The following is a 25,628-nucleotide window of genomic DNA, read 5'->3' as shown; positions in this document are numbered from 1 at the left end:
CATCCTTTCCTAATCAAGTAAGAATTTCTAGGAAAAAGGTTGCACTTCAATGCTAGATTCAGGTTCAGAATCAGCAGGTAGAGGTGCGTTTCCTGTATCGCTGAATAAGGGGCACGAGGCATTCTGGAAGTCCAGTCTGAAGCAAAAAAGGGTGATCCAGGAGTTCTTGTGCTGTTGCTCGCTCTAAAGGATCTCGTGTCAACATTCGTTCCAGGAAATCCCTTAAAACTGGAGAGGTCTGTGGAAACAAAATTTGATAGTTTTAAGACACTTCAGGTAGCCAGTTTCAACCACACAAAAAAGTTCTTCTAAAATTTTAAATTAAAGTTGCAATTGCTCCCAGAAGTAATCCAAAGTTCTTTTTCATAAACTTCCAATGTCAGAACAAACAACCAAGCATTGAACAGCAACAATAAAACTGTAATTATAGTTTATTTTGCTTTTTTTCCCCTGAATTCAGACTTATGAACACGGGCTATTGTACTTGCAATCTACATGCTCCAAATTACAGAATGTTGTACTTGGAACTGAGGAAACCCAGACTGATGTCTTACTTCAGGGGTGTCAAACTCAATTTCACTGAGGGCTGCAACAGCATTGCAGTTGCCCTTGGGGGGCCAGGTGGGTGTGGCCAGAGTGGGTGCAGCCTACTGGGTGGGTGTGGATGGAGTGGGTGTGGCCTACTGGGTGGGCATGGCCAGTTCTACATCATTCGCGTCAAGGGTGCCTGTGGGGCCTAGGCAGGAGTGGGACAGATCTGAGGGTCTCTGGCAGAAGGGGGTGGGACCGGGGCAAGTGCCAAGGCATGGTCCACCACGGCAAGTGCCAAGATGGCACCACAAAATTGTACATTGGCTCCCGGCCGGCCTGAGCCAGGGCCAAGGCAGCAGGGGCCATTCCCTCACTGTTTCCAGGATGGCTTCGCGGGCCTCATGAAACCACTTCGCGGGCCGCATTCGGCCCCCAGGCCTTGTATTTGATATGTCTGTCTTACTTTGACTACTCTGCCATCATACGCACATGGGTATTGCTTTCAGATCTTATACTTTGCTGTGAGGCCTAGGGACATGAGAGAATCTGATTACATAATACTGTCATCTAAATATTTTCCCAAATAATTCAAATCCTGGCTTGGTCACAAGGCTTCATGAAAGGCTTAGTACGGCGCTTTTTCCAAGATGACTTTATATAAATAAAAAGTGCTATAGAAGTATTATGATATAAAAATTAGATAAAGATACATGTTTTTCTCTCAATCTTTGGCAAAGATTTACAAACACACCCAACTATTAAATAGTAAGATTAATCCATTAAACCCCGCCAGTCATTTTTAAATACATTGTGGAAATGTTTTATGCCAGGCCTCAAGAAACCTGAAAATTTCACTGGAAATAATATTAGACATTACATACAAGAAGACAGATTCCAGCAATGTCTGAAAGGATTTGCGTCTGATGTTACTAAAGGCAATAAAAAGGAAAGGATAAAAGACAGAATACTGGAGCTTTTCAAAAACTGTGTCCTATATACTACTGGAGGAATTTATTTATATGATGATATCCTTTTAGAAAAGCAGAAATGGCATCAAATCTGATAAATGTCATATAAATTTTATTTCATATTTCCAAATTAACTCAAACTCATGCCACAGTACATTTGTTAATCTTTAAGGTGACACAAATCTATCATTTGAGAGTAAAATGCAATATGAATACATAGTTATTATTCTGAAGGACCTTTTAAAGTGCCAAAGGCATGATGTCTTTGCAATAAATTAGATAGAAAGAATATTTCCACACTTTTTTGAGGCCCATCTATGATGGTTACTTTCTAAAGGAAAAACCGTACTTCTTCCACTAGAAGAATTTTGTAGCTCTTCAATTTTCCCTCTTTTTAACAGAACTTTATACAAAGAGTAGGGAAAATAGAAAAAGTTGCAGATAAAATATGGATAGATTACACTATTATGTGGACTGCCTTTAAAATTGTGACATATCCTCTCAGAATTATAGCTGTGATCGTTACATGGTTGCAATTCTAAAATACAGGAATTCTATGAAGAATATTTGGCAAAGAATAAAAGGTTAGAGATCTCTTGGAGAATATAAGAAGTTCTTGTATTCTTCTTTGGTTATATGCTTCTCCTTCCATTTCCTGGGCCTGTCTCTTTCTTTACAGCATTTTAGAACGCTCATGTAGAAAGAATCATGTATAAGAAATGCATATAACCAAAAAGAATACAAGAACGAACTGAAGGAATTGTGCCAGGAAAGCTAAAGAAGAGAATCAGCTGAGACTTGTGGGAAATGCTTAAAATAACAAAAGAGGTGGTAGGAATATTTCAGAACATTAAAACTTGCATTTTACATCTGTCTTCCCTATGAAGAAAGAGAAACCCCTTGCTGTCCATCATTTGCCACTGATGGAAAGACAAGCAGACAAGCAAAGTTGATGGCAGAACTGCTAACTATAATCTTTGAAAATCTTGGAGAAATGGAAAAGTCCCAAAAGACTGGAGGAGGGCAAACACTGTTCTTATCTTCAAAAGAGGAAAGAAGAGGGTCCAAGAATTTAGACTTGTCAATTTGGTGCCTCTCCTGAATAGTGTTGTAAAATACATTTTTAAATAAAACATATTTATGAGCACTTGGATAGGAATGCAATGAGAGCCAGCATTTTTCACAAACAAATCATACCAGTTAAGTCTTATCTCATATTTGACAGACTTACTAACTTAATTATCAGGGGGATAGATAAAAGTAAACCAGCAAAACATTCAACTATGGTTCTCATAAGATCTTCATTAATAAAATGGCAAAATGAAGGCTAGATGATACAGTTGCCTGAAGGATTCATAGTAGGTTGAATGACTGAGAACATTTATACATGTCCCCACACCAGCTTTAGGAATATTCTCAATTGGAATACCACAAGTAATCGCTTGGATTTTGTACTGCCCTATATTTTTATTAATGACTTGGATGAAAGTCATGATATTGCATTTGCCCTTTAACTTGAGGTCTTTAGACAAAAGCTGAATAGCCATCTATACTCATACTCAAGCACCACTAGAGCTGTAAAATCCAGGATTTCATTTAAAATTTATTTTTTTACAGGCTTCTTTATTAGAAAAAATATATATCTTGCATTCACCACTAGATGCCAGCAACAGTCTGCAGAAGTCACAGTTAAGCTAAATTCTGCCATCTCCAGCTTCTGAACAGACCTTAGATCTATGTGGTTGTTCTCATAGGCAGGAGAGTGTTACCATATGGTACCATCACATTCTATCTGATGTGCAACTATATTTTAGCTCAGAGGAACTTGCAGATGAGACAAAGCTAGGGAGAATTGCTAACACTTTGGAAGACAGACTCAAGATTCAGGATCTTGGCATTGGTCCCTATCAACAAGATGCAGTTTAGTGGTGAGAAAAGTAAGATCCTGCACTTAGCTAGGAAAAACCAGATGCCCAGGTACGGGATAGGAAGTACCTGGCTCAACAGTAGGCCTATGAGAGAGATCTAGGTGTCCAGGTGGACCACTGCTTAAGTATGAGTTAGCAGTGTCCTTGCAGCTTCCCAAAAAAGCCAATGCAATCCTAAGCCGCATCAACAGAGGGATAATAACAAAATCACAGGAGGTGATAGTACTGCCCTATACCACTCTAGTGAGGCCACAGTCGGACTACTGTGTCTAGTTCTGGTCACCACGATACAAAAAAGATGCTAAGGCCTTAGAAAAAGTGCAGAGAAGAACAACAAAGATAAAGGGTCTGGAAACTAAATCGTATGATGAATGGCTAAGGGAACTAAGTATGTCTAACCCAACAAAGAGAAGGCTTAGGAGAGACTGATAGCAGTCTTCCAATACGTGAAGGGAAAGGGGACTTATTCTCCATAGCATCTGAGGGCAGAAGAAGCAGCAATTCAGTAGAAGCTTGTCAGAGGGAGATCCAACCAGAAAATAAGGAAGAATTTCCTGACAGTGAGAACGACTAATCAGTGAAACAGCTTGCCTTATGGAATTGTGGGTACCCCATTGATGGAGGTTTTTAAGAAAAGACTGGACAACTATTTGTCCAGAATGGTATAAGGATTCCTGCCATAGGCAGAGGGTTGTTCTAAAAGACTCCAAGGTCCCTTTCAGTCCTATGATTCTATGATCACCAGAGTTACTTCAAAGATGGTACTTATCACTTAGAAAGTCTCTCTAAGCCAGTGGTTCTCAACCTGTGGGTCGGGACCCCATTTGGGGTCGATCGACCATTTCACGGGGGTCGCCAAGCAAGGCTGTCTGCCATTTTTTTGTCCGCCATTTTTCCCCCCCTTTTCTGGCAGGTGCCTTACCTCCCTTGGGCTGGGCCAGCTGGTGGTCGGCCTGCTCCGTCTCTGCCGCTTGCCAGCTATGCCTTGGCCGGCACAGGGGGCGGAACCACGCATGCGCGGCGCTCCCGGGCAGGGAAAGTCCTCGACTTACGACCAGTTTAGTCCTCGACTTACGACCGGTTTAGTCCTCGACTTACGACCGGTTGGGGTCGCAGCATTAAAAAGGTTGAGAACCACTGCTCTAAGCACATAAATAGGAAGGCTGTATTATATGCTAGCTTATGTGTTAACTACATGAATATCTGCTTCATTACAAGTGCATACAATTTAAAGAGTGTAGATTTTATGGTCAGGTTCAGTTTCCCCAATAATGCACATTCGTACAACAGCAATAGGTAAGGACAGCAAGAGGAATCCCTTGCAAACATTGTTCACGCTATTTCTAAATGTTTTTGTATATAATATTTAGAAGTGTATTCAGCTGCTACAACATACAGAGCTGGGAAATTTTTATAAATATATTCACCTTATGAGAGTTTTTCAATTTGGGAGGAGGGCTGTCACGGAGCCGCTTCATTGCTTGGACTGGAGAATCACTGAAATAGGGAGGCTCCCCATCAATCATTTCAATTACCATGATTCCCAAAGACCAGATGTCTACCTGCCAAAACAAAAGATTGCAGGAGGTGATGTGCAGAAAGATACTCTATTTTCTTCAGAGTTAAGAGAATTTCCCAGCTGAGATACCAAAGAACCTGAAAGATTATAAATTAACCTTTTTTCTAGCATTACATCAAGAGGGCATGTTTATCTTCCTTTGTGCCATTGTTTCTGTTATTTATTTTTACATTCACAGTAACAAATTCTGCAAAAATTAATGAATGTAACATTTTTATTATAACAGTGATATAACAGTGATGCCAGCTCTGCACTGATGTACAGCTGTAAGCTGCTGAATTAGATGAGAAAGCCACATCAACCAACTTCTTGCATTCTGTCTGAACATGGTTTCCAGCATACTGGAAATAATAATACAGAGGGCATGAGGAGACATCGAGTCATACTTTGTCATAATCTTAAATGGTGGGTGCTAAAGGGGAGTTGGTAAAATATTTCAAACTGCTACCCCTTTCAGGTTCTGGAGCTATAATTACCTCAGTGGTGTATGGAGACCTCGAAATAACTTCCGGAGCCATCCAATATGGTGTTCCTACTAAGGATTTCCGTTTTGGTACATCCTTGCTGATTTGTGCACAAAAGCCAAAATCAGAGAGCTTCACCTACACAAAAGAAAGCAAGGTAACATTAAATATCCTACACTAAAAAGTAGGGGGAGGAAACGGTCAAGTAAAGAGACTGTAGGAGAAGACAGTCATACAGGGTTTACAGGTTAAAGTCAGAACTACGAAATGAATCTTCTCCCAACAGTTTGATGCAAGTATTAAAAAATATCACAGAGAAGCCCTCTGGTACTCTACAAAGGGACACTTGTCAAACTGATGTCTGCTTCCCCTGCAACATATTGGAACCATTTGCTTTGGAAGGAATGGAATTACTGTTGAATAGTGTCCCCAGCTCCTCACAGATAGTCCAAAATAATATGTGATTGAAGGGGCCCAGAAAATCAGTTTCTTCTAGGGAGTCTCTGTAACTGAAGCCCCACCACCATGTCAAAAATGTTCTCCAAAACGGAAAGCTGAAGACAGGGTAATAGTTGTGTAGTATAGGTGAATTTTAAAATGGTTTCTATCCCACCTCTCCTCAAGGGGCACTGATCACCTCCTAGACCCAACAAACCATTGCCTCCATGCCCACGGTTCTCAAAGGAACCTAGCAATGTATGACTGCAAATCCCATCTCGTTATAGGATAAAATGTATCCCTGCCAAGTGAGCAGGCCCAGCTGGAAGAAAAAATGTAGAAGTGGGCAATGGACTAAAGGCCCTGCCTGAGGATTCTAACTGAATTCTCTGAATTGGCAGAGCTGGCAGCTTATTTACCTTTTAAAAGCAATTCATGCAATTGCTAACTGTGTGTATATGGCCCCTTGTCTAATCTGTTTATTTTAAAGTGTAGATGTCAGGGACTGAACCTTGAATTTTCTACATACAAAAGCACACTTTGCTCCTGAATTATGGCAAAGAGAAGCCAAGGTAAAAAAAAACGCAGGAAATAAAAAATTAAGAATTACCCTTCCGTCAAGAGTCAAGAGAATGGAGTCACTCTTAATGTCTCTATGAATCACACCTTGGGAATGCAGGTAGGCGAGTGCCTGCAAGACTGACTCACATACTGTAGCAATTTGCTCTTCATTCAGTCTGAAATACAGCAGCCAAAATTGTATATGGGAGTAGCTTAATTTCATACAGCAACAATTAATTAAATGTTCATTTATGGCATGCATGATACTTATGACACTTCCTGCTTCATTGAGAGTAAGAATTATGAACAGCCATTCTTAAAAAGTAGAGAAAGTCAAGAAATTCAGAATAAGTGATTTGGAATGCCAAAATCAAGTTTTACACACATACTAGACAATATTCTGGTGACAAAACAAAATTTATCATCCTCTTTCCCTGCTCTAGTGGAAAATTAATAAATTAATTTCATTACCAAATTTGAATCTGTGAAAATAGTTCTCAGGACACTCCCCCTGAGCTAATTCTTTCTCATGACTAGGCATTATTGGTATTCTTATACTCCAAGAATTAAAGCCATCCAAATTGATAGGAATCGTCAGTATTCCAACAAATGTGATACTTTAAGTGCTGTTTGGAAAAGTGCTCCCTTCCTTTTGTCTACTCAGCATCTCCTATCACAGAGTTTCCCTGGGTATCCCTCATGATTTTTAAGAGCAGGCTGAAATTACATTCTTTGGCTGTTCTATAATATGGTGCATCAAATTGTGCAAAACAAAGCAATTTATAAACCACAGGTTCTCTACACAGAATTTCAGTGACAGATTTCCTAAATAACCCACCCCAAAATAGGTGCTTTGAATCAGAAGAGAGGGATTCATATATTCCTGCTTTTTTCCTACCTGATTTGAGAGAGAATGTCTGTAAGAGCTCCTCCTTGGAGAAATTCCATCAGCACCCAAAGCTCATCACCTACAAGATAGCTTTTATACATCTCCACGACGTTGTCATGCTGATAGTCCCTCATTATCACGACCTGAGAAAGATGACAAAAGACAAATGACTGATAAGTCACACTATGCTTTTTGCTGATGTGGTATATCTCCAATTAGAAGATTTTCTTTTAGCCTTTCATTCTATGGCTAAGGGTCACAACCCATGATTTCAACATGCACTTCTTCACGTCAGTATCCTTCTATAATTCAAGGACCGACAAGACAAAAAGTTATTCCATGCTGCAATCTTTTTCTTTTCCTGGAAATTCTGAGCAGTTTGGACCTAAAAGACAACACTCAAGGTTGGAATAGAGACTATTATATCCTTGACTAAATCATAATGATTTTCAGCCACCTCCACACTACAGTAGCACTATTTTCATTCCTGAAACTCTCAGTAGATTTTTCTGTTTGTGCTTCTGCCAGTTCAAAATGCTGAGAACAGGGAATGAAAATGAAATTCACTGTTCTGCCCAGGTTCCCCCCCAAATTTACTAACCCCTTTTAAAATAAAAGTAAAACTAGAAAACAAAACCCAACACCACAGTCCTTTTAGAGGAAAACTGACAAAACATTTGTCAATTTCGCACTTGTTTTTACTGACTAGGTTCTGGAGGCCAGATTGCCAGCATTTTCCTGACACTCAGGAATTTGGAGAAAGTGGTCCTTCAAATAACGAACTAGAATTACATCATTTTTTAAAAGTAAAACACTTCCCTCCAGCTTTGCAACAATTCCAACTACATTACAGTTGATCTGGAAATAAATCAGCTTGGTGCTCCAACAGCTCCAATAGGGGAGGAGACATAGAAGTTCAAAACTGCTTTTAAATCAGCACAGAATCCTTGATGAAAGTGCATGGGAGAGTTATTAAATGATATGAATATATGGCACCAAAAGCAATCTCTAAAAGCCAAATGAATAATTTTCCTTCTGCGTCTTTTTAGATGCAGTACAACTAACATCTCAATGACATTACTCACTATCTACTTTTGTGCAAAAAAAGGTTACATTTAATATCTATTAATTTAGTCACCTCATTAAAAAGGAGTTCTCGTCGTTGCTGCTTTCGTAAATCCATCATCTTCACTGCTACCTGCCTTCCAGAATGCTTCTCACGAGCAATACAGACAATACCCGTAGATCCTTCACCGATCTTGACGTAGCTTTCTAGCATTGTCCTAGGATCTCCTTGATCCACCACCATCCTCAATGCAGCTTTGAACTGCTCATGAGTTACCACCGCTGGATCCTCGCTGGTTGGCTGTGCTTTAGCATCCAGGGGAAGGTGAAGGTTGCTGGAGCTGGTTTGGGTGTGTCTGTTCCGTGGGGACCCTGCTGGCGATGGCCTACCTTGAGGCAAGCCAATTCTATGTTCAATTGTTGGGGACTTGTGAGGGGTATCACCAGCTTCTGAAATCCTAGCATAATCAGGCACAGGCTGGTCAGAGGGAAGAGACTGGGATTTGGCTGCAGGACTGAGCGGTGAACTCCAGTGCTGGGGTGCCCTGAAGAAGGGGTTTGGCTTGTAAAGAATAGAAGAAAATGTATCGTTAGCAGAACTGTCAATTCAGATAAAGACATTAAAGATATTTGAATCAATACATTGCTGATGCAATCTACATACATGGAATTATTGAAACAATTGTTTTGAATGGAGATTAAAGTATTCTTTGTATTTTGAAATAGCACACCTATCGATTGCAGAGGCTGCCATCTTGGGGAAAAATTACCTGATACAAACACACACACTGTAATGAGCACTTCAATATCTAAGTCCAAATTAAAGCATACTTGATACATGATTGTCTAGTCTTCACTTGAAAACATTCAGCAGAGAGAAGTCACAATCTCTCAGAGTAACTGATTCCATTCTTCAACAACTATTTCTGTTAGGAAATTTCTTCTAACATTCAACAAGAATTTGCCTATATTCCCTGTCCTGCACTTTCAAATAGTAGAGAGTTTCTTGAGCTCCTCCTATTCTTCTATTTGAAGAACACCCTCATATGCCACCTCAGTTTTCTTGGCTTAAGTATGTATGCATATGTATGATAGGTGTTGTACAATCATCACCTTGTGCAATTTCATATTTATGGATAGAGCAGGGATGAGAAACAAAATTCCTATTAATTTTAAAGACATATAAAGTGAGGTAAAGAACCTATCACATGCAGTCAACAAGCAAAGCACTTATTATCTTTAGCTGAGTTTTAAAGACATAAGCATCTTGTGTGGCATAATAATCCCCCTCCTAACTGATTCAGTGGTACTGGAAGTTCAGTAGAGGAAAACGTTTACACTATTGTACATTCTCTAAAAACTATGTCACCTGTATAAGCAACTTTTTTTTCTTGTTAGTACACCATTAACACAAGACCAATAGTTTAACATGGTCATTGCCCAGGTGTTATTTCAAAACATATATACCACAAAGTTACACAATTGGATTTCATGCTACAGAACATTTTACATATCTACTATCTACATGATAACAAACATTCAATTGTGTATCTTATTCACAAAAAGAACCATTCTAATGATAAACTTTAAAAGCTAGAAAAGAGATTAAAACAAGAATTTATTTGTAACAATGGCACTCCAATAAAAATATGTGATAAACTCTTCTGTATTGCCATGATTATATATGCACAACTTTTAAATAAGCAAATTTAGAATATGTTAAAATATGGTAATGTTTAATAACATTATTACAGAGAAAGGGGATCTGCTACAGATAATTGTGAGAAATAATGTGATTTAAAATTAATTCTCCATTCTTTTTATTCTTACTCTCTCTTCACAATCTCCACCAGTTCAATCAGGCAATCTTTTAAAAAGTGGTTTTTTTTTAATACATCCCCAGCAGGTTTGGCCCTCAATTTTGCAGCTTATTTCTTTTATGTTACTTTATCCCTTCAGGTTTTTTTTTTATACTTCTAGAACTTCAAGGTCTGCCATCCCTTCTGTGCATGGATGATGCCAGCTGAGCTGCTACAAGGGCTGGAATTTCAAATGAAACTTTTATCAGATCAATATAAAGGTGATCTGCAACAGAAGGAAGTAGATTTTATGTTCTTCCAGAAGATTTAATCAGTAGATTGTATTCTGAACACCCAATTATTCAGCTACTACATATATTCCATGCTATTATTGCTGAAGGGATTTTCTTTCCCTGTGATTTTATTCCCTGCTGTTCTCCCACTCTGTAAAATAGAATATAAATATTCTGGTCCATTTATTTTTATAGAAAGTATACGGATAGTCCTTGACTTATGACCACAATTGAGCCCAAAATTTCTGTTGCTAAGCAACGCATTTGTTAAATTGTGCCTCATTTTACAACCACTTTTGCAACAGTTGTTAAGCAAATCACTGCAGTTGTGACCAGAATCATGTGGTCATTTAGTGAATCTGGCTTTCCCCACAGACTTTGCTGGGAAGGTTACAAATGGTGATCACATGACCCTGGGACGGTGGAAGTTGCCAAGCTCCCAAATTTTGAACACGTGACCACGGGGATGCTACAATAGTCGTAAGTGTGAAAAATGGTTATAAGTCACTTTTTTCAGTGCTGTTGTAATTTCGAACGGTCACTAAATGAAAGGTTGTAAGTCGAGGACTACCGGTACAACTACCTCTCTCAAGCAAAAAGTAATAAAATAATATCATAGCAAAGCCAACCCCCCACTAAAACAATACCGAACTGAACCGTACATGTCAGACTTAGTTAACAACCTGTCCTAACCCTGAGGATAAAGACAGCTGTTCAGGACTCTCTGGCAAGCTAGGGGAGTCGGGGCTGCCCAAATCTCAGAGAAGATCCTGTTCTGTAGGGTAGGAGCCACGACGTAGTAGGCATATTTCCTGGGTCCCACTCAGCGCTGTTTTCAAAGAAGGACTTGGACCCCGACAAATCTCGTGAGATGAGCAAACACATAATTGGGAATTAGTGGTCCTGAATAGAACTTGGCCCTATCCTATATAGAGCTTTATAGCTGACCATTACCATCTTAAATTGCACTCAGAAACCTATTGGGAGCCAATGCCAATGTCTTACATGGGCCTACCACTGCATTTTGAACTAACTGCAGCTTCCAAATACTCTTCAAGGACAGCCAGATGTAAAGCACTTTGAAGTAACTTAGGTGTGAGTGACTGAAAGCTAATCCTCCTGTTTCAGGAAGAGGCATAATTAGTGCAAAAGATGAAGTTGTGCATAGGCGCACCTGACCTCAACTGTTCCCTACTCATTGAGTGGGAGCCACGAATCTAGAGGGACTTCCAAATTGTGTGCTAACTCTTTGGATGGTGGGTAGTGCTATTCTATCCAGAATAAAAGACCTCCCTTCCATCATCGTCATCATCATCATTACTAAAAAGCTTTTTGAAAAAGTTTTATTCTTTTAAAATTCTTTAAAAGAATGTATGGTATCTAAAAGATTATCATATTGCCATGGAATTGCTATTGAGATTTATTATTAGCCACTGGTAATCACTGCTACATTACTATGCAAATCCCTATCTAGTTTTTCTCCTCAAAGAATGCAATAAGTGGGAATTACTTGATTTTATCATTACAATAAGTCAGGTTTAATAAACAAGGTATTTGAAGATCTAGTTGAAGATCACCCTGTTAATTTAATGGCTATGCTGAGTGGAGAAAGGATTCAATTGCTATAGTAGTGGGTTCTTATATTGTCAGAGAAATGGACTAAATGATCTTTAAGTAGTAAAGTAGAAGGGTTTAGAAAATATGCAAGAACTGTTACCTAGGCAAAGCAGCTGACACGTTTTTTAAATCCAGAAGAAAATGACATTTGGAAACAGTTCAGATAGATGCCTCTCTAATTCACTGAACTATAAGTAGGAGAAGAAGGTACAGCACAATCAGACTTGCAAGATTCTGTTATTATAGACAGCATCAGTAAAAGTAGTTTTAGCTTTCCTGTTGAGTTGATTTCCTGGTTTTGTCTAATAAGATTAATATCAATCTTAATGTTTTATGATTTCTCCAGGCTACGTTAAAAGTTCTTATCATAATACAATACTAATTTTTCTGGAATATTTAGTCTTACCTATGGCATAGCCATCTACTACTGACAATAATTCATACCTATCTATGCCAGAAAGATCTTAGGTTACCAGTGATGGAACTGGTAGATGCTGGATTAAAGGAGGCCAGACCATTAATACAATTCTGTATTAATTAGGTGAAAAACAATTATATGTATTTAAGTGATAGAAGAGATTATCCTTATTTTGAACTAGTAATATTTACACTGCAAGCAAATATAGTTAATTATCTTGCATATGCAATTTTTTTGTTTTGACTCCTGTGGGTATACATACTGGTAAATGAAAATATATATTGCAATCATTATACATTTTGAGTGAGTGCAAAGAGGGAGAACTGTCAGCATGCACAATTACCAGTACTTGCCTGATGAAATGTACTTCGCTCATGTCTGTCTACAATACCTTTTCAGTCCAGCTGAGACATGTCCCTGATAGCAAAGAGGGTTCAAATCACCAACTTTGTTTTATGTATTCTAGGGCACCCAAAAAGGTTCCACAGGTACTTAAGCTTGGGGTCCACTTTTATAACTAACTTGCATTCTAAATTCAGCACATTGTTTATGTGCCAATTTTTAAAAAAATTAGCACCAGCAACATGCCCATATTTCCATTTATTTCTAATCATTTAATCTAAACTATTATCCTCTTCCCAAGACTACATCCAGACAGTTTCCACTGCTACCATCAAAATTATTGGCTATGCTACCATTTCATCTTAAATGTGTTTATAGTACAACACGAGATTGCAATGATATGAAATCATGGGAAAATAGATCTAGATTACAAATGAAAGATGACTCTACCAAAACGACAGATGCAAAATGAACTGTCAGCAGAGACCAGATTAAAAAACACACACACTGGTAGGCGTTCGAGGTTCAGTGGATGATCTGTGCCTCCCTTGCTCATAGTTCTATAATTTTGCTGTTACTGGGCTCTCCTACCATCATTCTTTTATTTATGAATATGTTCTGAGTCAGCAGGGCTCTGCACATATTCTCTTCAGTTTCCTTCTTGCAGTTGGTCCAAGCCAAATTTGGTTAGTCATTAGCAGCTACTAATTGACACTAGAGAACAGCTTTATGATCTCTTCCAAAAATTCTGAGATCCTCACTGCAATGATCACTTTTGAAAAGCAAAATCCAGAACATACCCAAACGGATATGGAAGGGTAAGAAGGCTGATTAAAATTGAAATTGAAAAACATGTTATTGCAGGTACTGTGTCTTCTCAACCCCCTATTTGTACTGTTTTGGAGAACAAACATTAGAAATTTTGCAATCATATAAACATATTTATATCCTACCCACTACTTCAAAGAGACCAGGACAGTACAGACAGAGATTATCTTTTTTATTTATTTTTGCTGTTACTCTTAAACATCAACTTGGGCTGAAAAAGAATGGCTAGGCTTCGTGGCAGGACGGCAAGTTGACTTCACATCTTTCTGTTCTAGTCCAATACTCCATCCAGTTTAGCAAGGTTTTCAGACCATAATGCTGTTTACATTTTCATTTGATTCTGAAACATTATTCCATGCTCAGTACTTATTTGAGAAGGCTTTTATCATCGCCAAATGCCACTATAGACAAAACCTTCATTTGGTTCAAAGAATACAGTGGGTATGTTAAACTGGAACAGACAACTGCTTTGGGATACAATTGCCTTACAGGTAATCCTTGACTTACAACCAGTTGCTTAGCGACCATTTGAAGTTCTGATAGATTTACCTGGGTAAATCTATGGCACATATGGCTCAGATTTGAAGTTCCCATGGTTGGATCCCCCTGCACTTTGACCGCTTGGCAACTGGTCTGCCTTTACAGCCATTTGCGGTGTCCTGTGATCACATAGCTGCATTTTATGACCGTTTTATGGAAATTGGTTTGCTTAACTTCCGCAGATTCACTTAATGCCCATGGTGATTTATTTAATGACCATCACAAAAAAGATTGTAAAATTGGGTTGCTCATGTGACTGGCCCATTTTACAGCCATCACGAGTTATGCCTGTGAGAGATATAATTATGATTGTAACTCAAGGACCTCCTATGCCATGAAGAATCAGATACAACATTTGGAGAATTCTCAAACCCAATACTACCTATGGGAGGGTAGGTAGACATGCCTTTTTCTTCAAACTTTCTACACAAATACACCGGTTGCTCCAAGACTGAACTGCTGTAATACTCTTTATATAAGATTAGCATTACAAAAAGCCCAACTCCAATTCATGCACATAATGTACAGTCAACATTTAGGACAGGGGTAGGCAACCTTGGCTCTTTTATGACTCGTGGACTTCAGGAATTCTGGGAGTTGAAGTCCACGAGTCATAAAAGAGCCAAGGTTGCCTACCCCTGATTTAGGACATCTACTCAGAGAAAGCCTACATGTATACAAGTCTGTAAATACAGACTTTCCTTTTGTACACATCCATGCTAAATAGGGGCAAATGTTATCTAGAGCCCTCACATACAGAGAGCTCCACACAACTTAGTATCTGTATAGGGCTCCTCAGAGAAAAGCATTGGAGTAGCATGTTCTTATGAGAGTTATGCCAGCTACTTGCTTGCCACTGTATGCAGCTCTATGGAACTCACCCCGATTTCACAACCTTACTCTATGTGTTCCACTTAATACAACACCTCAGGGTGTTGTATTAGGGACAGAGCTTATAGATTGCAGTAGAAGCAGCAAGGCTCAATTATTTCTGGGCTTCATAGAAAACTTAGAAGCTGAAGAAAGGTATGTCTTTGTACCCAAGGCCAAGTGTATATATGTATGTGTATATGTATATATGATTGGTAAATATAACAACCGAGGACATGAAAAGATACAACCCAAAATATAACAGTGCTAATAAAATCAGAATATATATATATATAGAACAATGAATAAATGAGCAACATTTGTTCAAACTAAAAATATATCCATAAAATGTTAATATAAAACTAACTCAATCCTTTTAACATTATTAAATCTAGCTCTGTGGGCCATTTATTATTCCATTTTCTCAGTTTGGGTACAGTATGTTATTTTGCTACCTCCCTTATTCTGGTATATTGGAGACAAAAATTCTGCAAGCATTTCTTCTTCTCCGTGTCTGGCAGGAAAAAAAAATGTAGCTAGAAGTTAAACATTTAACAATTGCTAACCTTGAATGACATCCAAAATTTTCTATCTGCCAAAGAGTAGATCTGGTCCTGCCAGATTCAGAGCTGTTTTCTGAAAAGGTGCCACTTTCAAGGCAAAAGAAATCATTCAAGTCTGACGAGCACCAAAGGGAGGTTCCTCATGATGCAAATAGCAATGCCAGACCACATTTTCATTTGGAACTTAGCACTGGTGAAAAGACTTAATCTTTCCCTTTTTTGCTCTGTAGTGCCAGTCTCAACACGCTTCCACTGTTGGTTATTTCTGCTTCAAAACAGATCAGACACACTAAATGCACAACTCAACAGATTGGATAGCTTGGCCCTGGACACTATAATTTTGCAATCAATATATATTTACTAAATTGCCACCTCACGAATAAACAAAATTATTCCTGGTATCAATATTGTCAATAGAAATAGTTATTGAAATATTTTGTAAAACAAATGGTCTTAAGCTAGACTCAGGCTGATTTAATCAAGACAAGAAACAAAATGATTACTAGAGAACTTCATTTTTTTTAAAAGCAATTTGGTAAAAATAAAAATGCACAGCAGAGAAGTTGGAAGTAATGAAAAAATCCAAGAAACAGTATGGGTACAAAACCCATATAGTAATTTATATTTTTCCAGCCAGAATCATTTTCAGAGGGCTATGAGTTTACATGAAAGAATAAAATGACTGGTGTGGAAATTGCATTATTATTTTTTCTTTCTTTCTGATCATTTCTCTGCCCCAGCTAACGCCTCTCCCCAACTTTCTAGAGTAATGTTTTTTTCCATTTAGATAATGTTTCATGTAATTCTTATATAAAGATAAGAAATGTATGTTCAAATAAACAATGACATTGATAGGCAGACATGGATTTTTTAGATAGTTGGCAACTGAAAGACATTCACATACATATACTGTGCATGTAATAATAAGTGCTGAAACTTTAATATCAACATATATTTAAGGCTATCCTCACAATATAAATATAACCTCCTGAAATGATTTGCAAGTTGTAAGAAGAGGAGTTGTAAGAAGATTCTCAGAGCAATATTTGCTTTGAGAACTGGAACTTGGAAGCTCTCAGGCTAGAAAGGTACTAATATAATACCTTCTAGGGAACCAAGCACACATACCTTTATCTGTGGGTTGTTTCCAGTCTTATTTGAAGGGTTGGATGACGGGAACACAGTTCGCAACAGCCTCCGCTTCAAACTGTTTTCCCTTGATTTAGAGCCAGGACTACCTTCTCCAGGTGGCCTCAAATTAGCTTGGCTCCCATGGCAGGGCTGAGCGTAGTTCTCTTCGGAGTTTCTTCTTGCTACCGCATTTTCTCTGTTTACCTCAGGAACAGGAACGTATTGCTGGTGCTGAAAACCTGATGAGAGTGGGGCAAAGTGGCTATTTGCCCCTTGGAACTCTGAAGGGTCAAGAGATTGAGCTTTCATGACTAGGCTGTTGGAATGAGCCTGCCCGTCCAACATGGGCTTGTAATCAGGCCATAAGGTCTGCCTTCTAGACGATTTACTTCCGCCGTTGCAGTTGAGGTAGTTTCCATACTTGTCTGCCCAGTCTGGTTCAGCGCAGTGTAGATATATGTCAGTTGGTTCATCTTCTCCTAGAAGTCCTAGCGACTGGGCTCTTCTCCTGCTAGTAGGGCTCTTACCCCTCAGGGTGTTAGAACTGATGAGGGAGAGCTTCTGGATGTCATTGAGTATTCCAGAGATATATCCTTCCACTTCAAATGTGCTGGCTCGCACAACCGTCTACCACAAAACAATTAATTAATTGATTAATTGAGGAAAGTCAATGTCATCTGCTCATTCATTAAGAAAGGGAATATCTAAATCTGGGACAAATTTACATATATTTCTACATACTGTATGTAATTAGTGAACTATTCCTAGTTCACTCTGAAAATACAGATCCAGGGAGAAAATCACATTTTTATTTACCGCATAGCGCTCAACAACTAAAAAATGGTTTGGTGCTACTAACAAATCAGGTGTTACAGAGTCTATCCAAAAGTGAGGCTAAACTTCCAAATAGAGCAGATCTACAATACATTGATTTGTGTTGCCTACCACTGTTTTTAATTCCTACTTTGAAGCAATTACTAAGGTCTAGTTCACACAACCACATGCAAGAAGAAAAAAACATGTAGTTTACAGTTAGTCTATAGCAAACATGCACACTATGAACCAATTATCTTTGATACACAATCTATTTTTTACTGCCTGCTGCTGTTTTACTGGATAATATGTTGAAAAGTGAAAGGCAAATAAATGTTTTTTTTTTTACATCTGTTATAATGATAACTCAAATCCTAAAATCATAATCCATCAGATTTATTGGTGTGAATAAACACAAAGACGAGATATGCACATTCAATAATAAATAAAAATAAAAAGAATTCATTTTCACAGGAAATTACATAGTTATAAGCCAAATAATTTTAACTATGCAAAGATATTGACTTGGAACACAATAGCTGCATTTTCCTGCCCAGACACACCTACCACTACTATACATTACCTGTTTTACAACTCAGCCAACTCATTAACATAGGAAATCAGAAGCTTAAGAATCTATTAATATTATTTATTTCTCCAAAGGGAACTTCAATATAACAATGCCATCCACTACATCACTTCAAAACAGCAAAAATATTACAAACTGTGGTCAAGTGATTGTGAGATGCTGCAACAGTCGTATATGCGAACTAGTTACCAAGTGCCTGAAATGCAGTCATATGTTGGGGGGGGTGTGCAGCATACACCACAACAGCTGAAAGTGCTTTACAGGCCATAAAATAACTTCTCCAAGTTCTCATGTTCTTTGAATGGTTGTAAGTGACTGCTTGTTAAGTGAGGACTATCTGTATGCTTTTATTGTACACTATTAGCCATATACAGTAGAATCTTGTGATAGGGTGATATACCAACCTTTGCAAGGAGTCTGAAAAGCTGCTGTAAATCATGATCCATTTTAGAAGATAGTATTTGACATGGCTTAAATAGAGCAAATACTTGCATTTTCTAAAACGTGTTCTGTCCTCATTTTCATCTCCAGAACACTTACCATGCATTATTAAATTTATGGATAAGTTGCATTTTAGGTGCTGGATTCATTTAGGAACTGTATCCATATACGGATAATTAAAAATGCAAATAGCCATTTAGCGACAATTGGAACCAGCAACTCAATCATTAAGCAAAGCAGTCACTAAGTAAAACTGTGACTATCCTTATAATCTTACTGCAGCTTTCCTTTGCTTTACAGAACTGTGAAAGTCGAAAATATGAGGATTGGTGTAAAGTTACTTTTCATCATGATCATAATTATAAAAGGTTGCTAAGTGAGGACTACCTGTAAGGGATAATTTTCATTTAATTTTTAAAATGGTTTTGGTAATTTATTTCCCAAAAATCAAAATAACTTTGAATTAGAACCTTGAAATAACTAGATAGACCTTTGTTTATTCAGATCTGTCTCATCTATGTGTTGCTTGCTATTTAATGGTTAATTATATAGATTAGTATTTTTTCTGTCTGCACTAGACTTCACTAGTTACTTAAGAATAATGTCTTCCAGTTTATTCTCTCACAAGAAATATAGAGACACGAGCTCTAGTCTTTCCATGGAATGAAACCTGGTTGGATGACTCTGGATCAATCATTCTTTCTCAGCCCAAGCTACCTCACAGTAATTGTGGGGAAAACAGGAGATGTGAGCATTATATATACCACCTGGAGTTATCCAAAAAATATTTATACTATTATTTATAATCATAGGTAAAAATGGGATATAAATCAAATAAATAAATAAATGGCTGGGTTTACATATCATGCTAATTTGAACACACAATTTGTTCAGAATAAAATTAATCCAACTCAAAATAGCTGAAGTCACATATTATACTAAAGTAAACAAAACAAACACCTTATGACTTAACACAGCTTAGAAAGATGGTATGATGGTTGGAAACTTCTTAACACAATGTCTGATATGTGATAGCACATTCACACATTTTCTTAGTTAACTCATCCAATATCAGAACTGTGCCATGTATAACTCATCTACATTTTCACAATTCACTAGCAAAACCTCCAGAATACCCTGATCTATAATACCAGTAAACTATGGCATCCTAGCAAAACCTCCCAATTACTCTGATCTATATTGTTTGCCTGGGTTAAGAACAAAAACAAACAAAAACAACCACCCAATTTTCACGAATGGTAGAAATGGTCTAAATTCAAGCTAAAAAAATCTTTCAATTAGGTGCTGTCATGGGGAATTATCAGCTCTCCATGCTCAATGTACGTAGAAAGTGGAAATCTAATCATTGTCAAATTCACTTTTGTATATATAAAAAGCAATTCATGTATTCTCCATAGAGAGGGATCTCTGGAAATCTGTGATTATTAAAATCCATAATGGAAGAGATTTACTCCCACAGACAGATTAGCTTATTACAGTCCTTTTCTGAAATGCCAGAAAGAAGGAACTGTCATTAAACAATCTCCAAACCTGATCAACTGTGACTTAGTCAATGAAGTATGATTAAAAGCAACGTATAAACCAGATCAATATCTAAATAGTCAAGATGTAACAGATTGCATTAGAATGGAAACCATTCTGAAAAAAAACTTACAAACTGAGAAAATAAAGTTCTCCAAAACTTTTCGGAATGCAACTAAAGGGCATTTTTAGATGGCTTAAGCTTAAGATGGCAGGGACTTTCCAATGTCAATATCCTGGTCATGAAATTCCCTTCAAAAGAAGGAAAGAGTAGCCCTATTCCTGACGGTTATTCAACATGCAATGGATCTAATCGTCTTATATAAATCCTGCCTGCCTGTTTACTTTCCTTCTCAAATATATCTTGCTGTCCTAATCATAAACTCTAAATGGTTTACAATCAGGGAAAAAACATCATAACATCATAGAAATTTATAAATTTATAAAATTGGTCTACAATATAATACAAAATTACACAAGCTGGATAAAATATAGCAACCATGGCAAGATACAATGGAAAAGAATAATCTCAAGTATTTCAGCAAAAAAATAGGGTGATGCCATCAATATTTATCTCACACACACATAGAATAATAGGGCTGGAAGGTCTTCTAGTCCAAATTCCTGACCAAGACAGGAATCCTTATACCATCCCAGACAAATGAATGTCCAATCTTTACTTGAAAACCTCCAGTGATGGAGGGAGGCTGTTTCATTGATTAATCATTCTCACTGTCACGAAATTTCTCTTTAGTTCCAGGTGGGATCGCTCTTTAACGAGTTTCCCCTTTTGGACAATAAGTCAACCTCCTCATCTCTGTGATTGCCCTCAAGTATTGGAAGACATTTATAGCAATAGCACTTAAACTTATATACCGCTTCACAGTGCTTTACAGCTCTCTCTAAGCAGTTTACAGTCAGCATATTGCCCCCAACAATTTGGGTCCTCATTTTACCGATCTCAGAAGGATGGAAGGCTGAGTGAACCTTGAGTTGCTGAAAATCGAACTGCTGAACTGCAGGCAGCCAGCAGCCAGCAGAAGTAGCCTGCAGGACTGCATTCTAACCACTGTGCCACCATGGCTCATGTCACTCCTAATTCTTCTCTTTTTTAGGCTAGACGAACCTAGTTCCCTAAATCATTCATTGTATAGTTTAGTATCCAGACCTCTTATCATCATTCCTGCTCTTCTCTGCACTCTTTCTAGGGTCTCAGCATGCTTTTTGTATTATGGAGACCAAAACTGGATGTCGTATTCCAAGTGTGGCTTCATTAGTGCAGTATAGAGTAATACTACCACTTTTCTTGATCTTCATGCTATCCCTCTATTGATGCAACCTAGGACTGCGCTGGCTTTTTTGGCAACTGCAGCACATTGCTCTCTCATACTTAAGCAATGGTCGACTAGGATACCTAGATCCCTCTCACACTTACTATTATTGAGCCAGGTACTGCCTATTCTATACCTATGCATTTGATTTTTCCTGCCTAAGTGCAGACCTTACATTTTGCAGCACTGAACTGCATTTTATTGGATAGGCCCATTTCTCTAGTCTGTCAAGATTCTTCTGAATCTTGAGTCTACCTTCCAAAATATTAGCAATTCCCCCAGCTTGGTGTATGAAAATTTGATGAGCTCGCCTTCTATCCCCTCATATAGATCATTGATGAAGATGTTCAAGAACACTAAGACAGAATCTTGAGGAACCACACCGCATGTTTCTCTCAATGAAGATGTAGCTTTGTTGAGGACTACATGCTGAGTGCGGTTTGTCAGTCAATTGTAAATTCATCTGGTGGTTGTACTGTCTATACCACACTGTTCTATTCTACCAAGAAGTAGGCTATGGTCTACTGTGACAAATGCCTTACTGAAGTCCACATATACTATATCCAAGGCATTGAATGCTTGATCTAACATTGGATGCTTGATCTTTTTCCTCTGCTTGGTTGAGTGGCCTATGGTATACACCCCTTTCCCAATATCCTAAGAAGAGGAAATTAGAAGAAGCATATACAGCCAGACTGAATGCACAGAATGGGTAGATTTTACTGTTCTTTCTACACAGCAAAAGAAAATGAATTGAGTCTTTTTAAATATGTCCAGGAAAAGCATAATATAGATAAATGCACACTAAAAGTAAACTGCTCCTTTGACATGAGATGAAGTGAATTCTAGTCAATGCCATAATTCAGCTTCCTGATGTACTGAAACTACAGTTCTCAAGATTCCCACTATTTAGCCAAGAGTACCAATTCTGAGGAGTTGCAGCCCCAACATACCCAAAAGACATCACATGGGAAAAACTAATACAATCAATGTGTTAGCTTTCAGGCAATACACAGCTCTTTCCAGATTTTCTGTAAAAGACTAATGCAGAGATCCACCACTGGAAAACATTTGCCAGAAACCTTCCCAAACAATATACTTAATGAATAATATTGAAGTTTGATGAAGTTCTGATTTGCCTGACCAGCAATTTTTTCCAACTCTTCAACTCTTATTCATGTCTGCACTTTTTTACCATGAATACTAACATATTAGTATACTAATATACTTGCACTGGAAGCTCAGATATCTGGTCAATGACTCAACCCACTCAATAAATTCCTCAGAACAATTTCTCCAATGCATCAAACACACCAAGATCAACAAGGAAGAAATTATGATCTCCTTCATCATCACTGCTCTCTTCACCTCGATTGACATCGACCTGATTAAACAAAGCATACACCACCTACTCACTAAAAACCATACCCACAAAGATAATGCCACTACAGAACATTCCATGTCCACAGAAACCATCATGAGACTCCTGGATCTATGCCTCAACACATACTTCAAGTTCAATGGGAAAATCTACAAGCGGGTACAAGGTACCCCAATGGGATCACCCATATCAGGCCTAATAGCAGAAGCAGTCATGCAATGACTTGAATCCATAGCTTTATCCACTATCCAACCAAAATTCTGGACATGCTGCATCGATGACACCTTCATTATCATCAAGCGCTCTCAAATTGAAGAAACACATCACCTACTCAATAACATATTACCTGGGATCAAATTCACACGCAAAGAGAAAACAGACAACACACTCCTATTCCTTGACATTGACATAAGGAGACTAGACAATAGAAAACTGAAAACCTGCATCTACCACAAACCCACACACACGGATCACATCCTCAGCTTCGCCAGCAACCACCCCACCACACACAAAAAAAGCTGTGTCCAGAACCTGTTCAGAAGAGCGAGGATACACTATAGCACCACAACAATAAGAAAAGCAGAAGAGAAATGGCTGCATGACGTTTTTCTCCAACATGGCTATCCAAAAAACTTCGTATTCCGAAACACAGCAACCAAACCCCAGCACACCACCCAGCCAACTACCACACAAAAACTAACCCTACCATACACAAAAGGGATGTCAGAAATGACAGCCAGAATTCTCCAACCCCTAGGAATAGCAATAGCTCACAAACCCACAGCCACACTCTGCCAGAACCAAAGACAAGATACAGAAGGATGAAAGAAACAATGCCATCTACAAAATCAACTGCAACCATTGCAACCAATTCTATATGGGACAAATTTCATGTCAATTAAAAACCAGGCTCCACGAACACCAGTTGGCACTCAAACATCATGATTCCAAATCCTTAATCTCTACCCACACCGACACCAAACAGCACCAGTTCGTTTGGAGCAACACAAAAATCATCGACAACGCTACCACCCACCACGCTTGTGAGTTCATTGAAGCCTGGCACTCCACAAGCAATTCTATCAACAGACACATTGACCTACAACTAGCCTAGGATCCCCTCAGAATCCAAATTAACTGCACAGCCAACCAGAGACAGCACCGAACCTCAACCAACCCACGTAAGCACCCCCTACCAGCAGTTTACTACCCAATGACCCTGACCTGATGTAATCTCCCTATCACGAAACTCACTGATGACTCACACCTGACCCATCACAAGACCCTCACTCAACATGCCCACACCTGAGGTTCTTATAAACAGAAGAACACAGACACTAGCATCCCCTAAACTCCGCTGCAGATGTTACCTAGCCTGGTAACAAAACATTCAGAAACCAACCCACAAGCTCAGAGAACGAACCTTCACCCTCAACTAACGTATTAAGCTGCATGGAATACCTTGATTGGGGGCAAGGGAAGATTCATACATACATATGTGAACTAGATGATTAGAAAGTGTTCTGGAGAGTGCTAATATTTTCTTCTTACCTTCATAGGCTGAAGCTGCACCCGGGTGATCCTTGAAGGGTCTACAACAGGTTTGGGGCGTTTCAGAGTGTCCAAAATATTTTGCCATTGAGGTGGCAAGCCAATAAACTTCCCTTCCTTTGGATCAAAGGATGTGTGTACACGATGCTCAAAATTCTGAGGAGCAGAGATCTCAGGTCGCTTCTTTTTCTTCTTGCGAAACATTGTGCCTAAATAAGAAAAAACAAATGCACTGGAGTGTTTATCCAGCATCAGTTGCAAGCAGTTTACACCATTGGCACTTACTAAACCCCACCCGAGAACCACATCTCTAGATCCATTAAAAGTTGACCATCTCGTTCAGCAGAAAGCAAAATAGCATCCAAGATGCCACCCTGCATCCATGGTTCCTCCTTGCCAAAATAGGCGGAAAGTTTTTAATTTGGTGATTTTAATGGCTGCGAATATTACAAGATTTAACTGAGATTAATACACCTGCTTTCCAGATGACTTTTTCTTTCTATGTAATTTGGATTTTTTTAACCTATTTTTTCTAAGCAAAGTTTATTCTAATTAAAATAACAGCCATAAAGAACTCTGTTCCTCATTCCTCAGTCTTTCCTGGAACAGTGAGCCACTGGAAACCCAAGCAAAAAACCCAGCCCTATGAAAGTCCTCTAAAGAACTGCACAGTAGGAGGAATAAATATAGCTTAAAAGAATAAAAAAGTCTGAAAAATAAAAGGCCTTAATTTTTTTCTGGAAAAAAAAACAAGAAAAAAAAGCAATGTTTAAGAAGTCTGCATCAGCTATAATAATTATTAAGCTTCTTTGGGCTTAGAATCAGAGAATGAAGATGACTCAAGAAAATGTCCATGTAATAAAATATTTTCTTATTTGGACTACTGATATTACATTTCGATCCCTTAAATTTCTGATCTTGCAGAAAATGAATCACAATAATAATCTCACTATGGCTGCCAGTGTAGAAAAACAGAAGTGTAAGTTACTCTAAACAATCATGTTACTGAGATTTATGTTTTCACACTCAGGATTATGAATCTTGTAAAACAGAGTAACCAGCACGATCTTCTAGTTGCTTTCTTCTACAGCTTGGAATTTAACATCAGTCTTATGGATTAGTAAATGCTGTCTTTTGCTATTAGGGTGCAAATAAA

The 25,628-nt window shown here is 38.3% G+C and overlaps 1 protein-coding gene across 1 annotated transcript; it reads right to left on the bottom strand.

Moving 5' to 3' along the window:
• Positions 1-7: 7 nt before the first annotated feature.
• On the bottom strand, positions 8-24,676 carry LOC107290814 (serine/threonine-protein kinase PAK 6). Its single transcript, XM_015819739.1, has 8 exons — positions 24,473-24,676; positions 16,822-17,451; positions 8,497-8,985; positions 7,368-7,501; positions 6,519-6,645; positions 5,483-5,608; positions 4,855-4,989; positions 8-238 (listed from the first exon to the last, which is right to left on the bottom strand). Exons 1-8 carry the CDS (start codon positions 24,674-24,676, stop codon positions 71-73), a joined length of 2,013 nt encoding a protein of 670 aa, XP_015675225.1. The 3' UTR covers positions 8-70.
• Between the last annotated feature and the right edge of the window lie 952 nt (positions 24,677-25,628).

The sequence above is a fragment of the Protobothrops mucrosquamatus genome, unplaced genomic scaffold, assembly GCF_001527695.2.
Source record: "Protobothrops mucrosquamatus isolate PMUCROS unplaced genomic scaffold, P.Mucros_1.0 scaffold972, whole genome shotgun sequence".
Taxonomy (NCBI): Eukaryota; Metazoa; Chordata; class Lepidosauria; order Squamata; family Viperidae; genus Protobothrops; species Protobothrops mucrosquamatus.
This window is presented reverse-complemented; position numbering and strand designations above follow the sequence as displayed.

Coding starts and splice junctions, on each gene's coding strand:
- LOC107290814 (XM_015819739.1), bottom strand. CDS start 24,676: ATGTTTCGCAAGAAGAAAAAGAAGCGACCTGAGATCTCTGCTCCTCAG. Junction 17,452..24,472: donor TGCAGCTTCAGCCTATGAAG/GTAAGAAGAAAA, acceptor GTTTTGTGGTAG/ACGGTTGTGCGAGCCAGCAC. Junction 7,502..8,496: donor GAGAACTCCTTTTTAATGAG/GTGACTAAATTA, acceptor CATCTTTCTCAG/GTCGTGATAATGAGGGACTA.